Source organism: Saccoglossus kowalevskii, chromosome 4 (genome assembly GCF_978046115.1).
Source record: "Saccoglossus kowalevskii chromosome 4, keSacKowa6.1, whole genome shotgun sequence".
NCBI classification, from domain to species: domain Eukaryota; kingdom Metazoa; phylum Hemichordata; class Enteropneusta; family Harrimaniidae; genus Saccoglossus; species Saccoglossus kowalevskii.
This window is the reverse complement of record NC_140644.1, coordinates 25,446,405-25,453,008: the sequence shown is the minus strand read 5'-3', so window position 1 is coordinate 25,453,008 and position 6,604 is coordinate 25,446,405. Positions and strand designations below refer to the sequence as shown.

The window sequence follows — 6,604 nt, the reverse complement described above, 5'->3', positions numbered from 1 at the left end:
TGGAAGAAATGACACGTCTCGTTGTTGTCTTCTTTCTTTTGATGATGCGTCCTCGCCCCGTTTGAGAGGGTCTTCCAAATAAATTGCTCAATACCGAAGAAGTAATTTGACGACCCGCAGTCTTTGCTCTACTCGAAGCCACTTTTTTAAAGTTTTTCCCTTGTACAACATCACCTAGAATACCCAAACCGGCATCGAGCGCTGGTTTTGCCACTGCTTTCAGACCTTGTGTTAACAGAGGTGCGGCCGATCTCGCCAATCCAGAAAACATACTTCCGATTCCATATCCGCGTTGCAGTCTCGCGCCAGAAAATACAGATCCTCGTCCAATCTGATTCATGTAGTAATTTCTATAAACCCCCACGTGAGGAGTGTAAGGTCAATGTCTGTTCATTTTTCTTCACACTAGCGAAGGACGAGCTTTGCGAAAACTCAGCGTCACGATCACTCATCCGCCTTGAAATGGCACCTTCTCCCCCGTATCAGACCTTATATCAATCTCCACAGTCTCAAATGTTGACGTTCGAATTGGGAGGAAGTAAGGTTTGTTGTAAGTGTGATTGACGCTATCTCCGTGGGTTCCTTCAACATTGACTATTCTCAAGAGAGGTACGGAAACATCACCGACCATTTGGTGTTCGACTATATTGCAATACACGTAGAGGGAATACAAACTTCTAATGTCGGCAAGGTAGGGACTAGTGCGTCTTTCGTTTGTAATTGTTGTATTTGAGGGAAATCCTAACAGTTCGGCCAATCCACCCATCAAGATTACACAAGCTCCTTCTTCAGCCACCACGGTCACTCTCCTTGACCTCTAATTATATGTCATCAGTATTTCATCTGGTAGACCTTTTTCTCGAATCGCATCTAAAATCATTTCGATCGAGTTGTAGTAGCCCGGATTCAATTTCAGTTCTCCGTGATCTCTCATATTGGGTGAGGCATCGTAAAAGATCCTATTTTCGTCATGTACGATGTTGTACCACGAATTTGGGTAGTGGATGTCGGCCAATGCTACTTCCCAATCGCCATCTAGCGAAAGCGTTCTCGGTAGTTTGACAGTGTATTTTGTCAATGTGTTGTTCGGGAACACATCGAGCGATGCATTACTAGGGAGCGTCAAAAAGAAATCCTGTCCCGACATGATGATCTTTGAAATGAATCGGGTCATCGTGTGTGTGAACGGTATTTATAAACGTTGCAAGTCCCTGATCCAAGAATTAAACGAATCATCATACCCACGCCACTTAACGAAATATTCCACGTGGCCTTTACGTTTTCTCTTGCGCAGCACTTTCTCCACAATGTACAATGCATCGTCGTCTTTTACTATTTTCTGAAGTTCTTCTTCGTAGAAAGTACCTTCCAACATTTCGCCGTTGTAATCTGAATTTTTGTAAACAGGTGGTTGCGTGTTGAGACGTCCAACAATCGTGAATACCTCTTCGGTCCAATTGGGTAGGTAACCTTTCTTGAAAACGTGTTTGGTTTTACTGATTCTGACTCTGTCACCGAGTTTATAAATCTTCCTCTTCTTCAACCCCTTTTTCTCTGTGCTTAGATCACAGTACAATACGTCTCTGACCTTTTTCTGGTTCGCATAGGTAACGAGTGAGGGTTTGGTATTTATACTTCTGTGATGGGTATTGTTGTAAGAACGTACCATGTCGTCTAATACAGGTAGATAAGTCAACGTGTTGTTCTTCGTGAAATATCTGAACATTTTTCCCTTGATGGTTCTGTTGTATCTCTCCACAATGCTGGCTTTAGTCTCATTGCCTGTAGTAAAGAACTTAATGTCTTTGCTCTTGAGGTAGTTCTGAAAAAGTCTGTTGGTGAATTCAGTTCCTCTGTCCGTGTGCAAAACGTCAGGGCGACGCCTCTTCCCGAGTATTTTCCGAAATGCCTCGACCAAACTCGCCCCTCTCTTGTCTTTCAGAGGTACAACGAAAGCATATTTTGAAAAAACATCGATACACGTCAATAAGAACTTGTATCCACTGTTGTATCTGGATATCGAGGAGAGATCGCATAGATCAGCCTCCCACTGCTCGTCCACTTGGAAAACCACCACCCTCCTTCTTTTAAAGGACCGTCTAGAAGGTTTGTGCAGAGTATATGTATCCTGTTTACTCAACCACTTCTTCACGTCCGACTTGGTTATCTTTTTTCCTCTCTTTGTTTTTTTTACGGCAGCATAAAGGGAATTCAAACCCCCGTAACTTCCAGGACTTTGGACATCGTAAAATAGTTCGTCTAGGATGGTGTCCATCTTCTTCATCATTGTTTATGGGTGTGGCTATTTCACACGCGCAGAGGCAGTGGATACGTTCGATAAACGAAAGCAAAGCGGGACAGCGTGGATTCATCACGACCGACTGAACCAAAGTGAGATCAAGCGGTTGCGACGAGGTTCTATTTAATACGTCACCCACGTGTGTCGAGGATGAATGGGAGTGGAAACCACATGGGGTCCACGTCTCCTCGGAACTCTCCCCTTGAGTGTGTTGGTATGCATGTAAGACCACCGATCTGTATTGCCAACAAGGTCTTGAGGTACATTTGACATTTTCATACCTTCGGCAAATTCTCTCCAACCTGTGGGGGTGAAATTCTTCCTTTTACGCAAGAAATCATTGACTAAATCGATGATGTGCGTGCCTGGCACGGATTGTCCATCAATGATTAATTCACCATTTTCATCCCAGTCAACCCTTTGGTTCTGTTTAACTTTCTGTAGTAGAAGCTTTGCTTTTCTCTGCATGCTATTGGGAACACTTTGTAAGACTTCGGATGTAATTTGATCTGGCACACCGTCTTTGTCGGGTTGAGATTCCTGATCGGCTACAGCAACAGTGCTGGGTAATTGCTGCGTAACGGAGATTGGAATCGGTTCGTTTTTCTTCTCCCGCAACAACAAGTACTTGCGTAGAACCTTTGGTACAGTTTGACTTTTTCATCTTCAGGCAACTCTTCCATTTGCGTTATGTCGTTCATGTCTCTATCCAGCGAAGTCAATGATTTCACCACAGGTCTCGTCATTTGAGCATTCTGGCTTTGAATGGTAGATAATAGCTCAGCAGGGACTAAAGCCATCTTCTTCACGGATTCCATCTATTTAAGACCTAGTAGGGGAGGAAGTATGCTCGAAATTAAGGGAGCAATCAAGGCGGCCAGGAAACCTCCTTTCTGAACCAGAATTTTTTTCTTTTTCTTGACTGGAGTTTTCTTATTGGACAGTGCTCGGAGATGTTTCACGTACAACGCCAATTTTCTTTTCTGACTAGGTGATAGCTGGACGTTCCCTTTCAACACATTGAGCGAGCATTCGCACAGACACTGTATCAAGTCACTAGAGGCTCCATCAATTATCCCCTTTTGTTGTTTCGAGTTGGCCTTGTGCAATACAGAGAGAAAATCAGCGTTCTTTCGCATGCGGGATGACATGGTGAAATGACTGACGATGAAAGACTGTCTTTTTTTATACCTTTCTCATGTACACTATCGGTACTTGAGATGAAAGTATGTTCATTCGAATACGTATTTCCTCAGGGGTGTCTGGCATCAGATCCACGAGGAGGTAACCGTGAGGTTCTTGGGTGGCATCGGTGAATGCCTCCTGAAGAAACTTAATGTTTCCGGGGTACATTTGCTTTGCCAGAACGTTGACTTGTGATGCGTCCCTTGGATTTTTAAACAGGAAAATGTAGTGCGTGTTGAGACAGATGGTTCTCGATTGTCTGCCCTGATGAAAGAGATTTTGCAAAATCAGTATCACGGATAAATTTCGATGGTGAGATCCCTTCGTGAAGAACTGGGCGATTTGTTTATCGTTACCCGTTTCTGTCATCAGATCATCTATCACCAACAAGTTTCTTTTAGTCGGGTTGATTATTCTACCAATATCTGGAGGTATCCCTTCGATAAAGCGAATTTGAGGCACTGTCTTCATCATTTCCAAATAGGCTGGCTGAAACTCGCCGTAGCACCAATAGATAACATCTGGTGGTGGAGATATGACGCTGTCACATTGTTCTAATATCTGTTTGACTAAAAACGTCTTCCCAGACTGCGTGGGACCGCACACGAGAGAGGTAAATGGGTGTTTCAATCTTGCATCCATGACGATATCATAGGACCTCGCTGGTTATCGCGTCTCCTTTTACGTTCTTCAATGTACTTTTTCAACATCCAGTTTAAAACAAAATAAGGCAGTGTACATAAGCCAGAATAGACGAGGGATAGAACCAAGTCCGATTTGGTAGAGCCCATGCCAATGTGATTGTTCAAGGTTCAAATGGATGAATGATGGGTAACCGATGATCTAGCTTCTATTTATATATTTTTTGTTTTTAGAAGCCGTATAGAAGGGTACAGTAATCATCTTGTATCACCCGTTTGTCATACACTAAACTGTACGTTTTAACTTCTTCTCTATTGAATATTCTATCTCCCTTGCGCGTTATTTTTCGAAGGTCTTTGACGTGTAGAGGACTGCTTGTTCTCCGAACGAGTCGATTCATGGAGTCAAAATTAATTTCCAGTTGATTTCTGTAATTGAGGGTGAACCCTCTCACTTTACACACCGTTTGGTTCCCACTTTTGTCTGGTTTGTGTAGTCGGTACGCGTAATTCTTCGGCCCTCCCGATACGAAATGTGTGATGTAATTATCCGTCGGAGTTATTTCTCTCATCAAATCTCCGAGATAATCACCCGTCGGTGGATCCCATTCTCCAGCTTGTTGGATGTAAAGGATGGAATCTGTGTCAAAGTACAAGACTCTACTACCTAATTTCTCCAGAACACTGTAGAGTTTAAGTCGGGCATAGCTTGTCGTCATGGCAGCAGTACAACGTTCGTATTGGGTGCTTCGGTAATGTAGTCTTCTTTATCGCAGTGCTGTACAAGAACCATTTCGTCAGAGACAAAAGAAAGATCTGTGACATCCTTTGTACCATCCATCAACATTTCCAACAGTTTGGCGGGCGTTTCTACATACGTGCTCTGTCCAAAGTTTGATCTCTGTCCCAGCTTTCCCCAGAACGAGTTGAGATTTAGCTTGGCGAGAGCTCTGAGACCTGGATTGGTGGTTATCTTGCTTCTGTCCAAGACGATACCTTCTCTTTCGCGGTACCTTTGGATGTACATGGTTCGGTCTTCCTCGGTGCGACACCACTCTGGAAAACCGGAAGTCTCTTGTTTAATTTTCAGAAACATGTTGATGTACTCGGTGAACAACCCTCCTTCTCCAGTTTCAGGGTTGTATGTTGCCGACTCATCGTAATGCCAAACTTCGTATACCTTGGTGATGCGATACCCTACTTCTTCAGCCTTTTCCAATTCCGGAGTGCACCAAACACCCGTCAGCTGACGTTCATTGACACCATGGTGACATTCGTCTTGATTCATGGTTTCCGCGCATTTGGAACAGAGTTGGAACATCAGTTTGTTGTTCACCCTGAAAGGTAGAACTGGTATATACAATCTCCTCGGAGGTAAAACGTCGCACTTGATAATACCGAAATAGTTCGTGGGTTTGGCGATAAAGTCTTTAGTTACGACTGTCGGGTGGCCAACTGGATATCGCGAGGTCTTATTGATGTACGGGTAGAGGCTGCAAAAGTCAACATATTCTATCTTTTCGCCTTCCTTGACCTCGTAATACAGACGCAGGGCATTGGTACGACCCCCGAGAAAAGCCTCCCTACCTCTGATAGGATTTGAGATATTTAAGCTTCCGACAAACCTCTCGACTTTGTGATTGTTCTTCATCAGGTTTTTGAAATCGCATTCCCACATGGTGACTAGCGAGTATCCTTTCAATTTCAACCACTCTTCCCTTGCCAGTAGTCTTTCGTAGAGGGATGTCATACTGAGTTCAATCTTGCGATTCATCTCATTACTTCTGGGAAAAACACTTTGGACAACCGTGGAAGTAACAACCGTAGTACTCATACAAGGTTTCGGTAGAAGCATCATATCCGTCTATGTAATAAGGTCCAATTTTCATCTCCCTTCTGGAATTACGAACATGTTGAATATGCGTGTTATTGACGTGTGCCTCGTATTCCATCCATCTTATAGCATCTGCAGATTGATTCTGGGCGCTGAGGTACCCTTTCTCAGGCACAACCCCTATTGTGTCAGGAGTCAGGAAATGCTTTCGAAATATGACGTTGCACACGGAAGCGATCGTGATGCAGCGGCTGAAGGGGTCAACTTTGGTGAGATCCATCATCATCGATCTAAATGCCAAACAACACTCCTCGAGTATGCGCACGTCGCCGTCGTACTTGAGCAGTTCTTTACGTAAATCATAAACGGAATTCTTTTCTACTTCTCCATTGTACCATGTGTAGAATGTCTTTCTAGCCGCCTTCTTCATACCATCTGGGTCAAAATAACGAGCCCCGGGTATCGGTCCTCTGTAATTGTCTCCAGTGGTTCTCGGAAACAGGTGAGGAAAAAACCCCTTGTGTAACTCGTCTATGCCGAAGGTCTTAGGAAGTTTAGATAGAGCCATGGGCAGGAAATTCAAGCTATCAATGAATTTGATATCTGCACGACGGATGTATAGTTGCATGACTTTTGAACCATTCA

General features: G+C 43.8%; 1 protein-coding gene across 1 annotated transcript; it reads right to left on the bottom strand.

The window, feature by feature from the left end:
• Positions 1–4,840: 4,840 nt before the first annotated feature.
• LOC146747228 (uncharacterized) lies at positions 4,841–5,899 on the bottom strand. The gene has a single exon (XM_085498348.1). The coding sequence runs from the start codon at positions 5,897–5,899 to the stop codon at positions 4,841–4,843; it is 1,059 nt and encodes a 352-aa protein (XP_085354474.1).
• Positions 5,900–6,604: the final 705 nt, after the last annotated feature.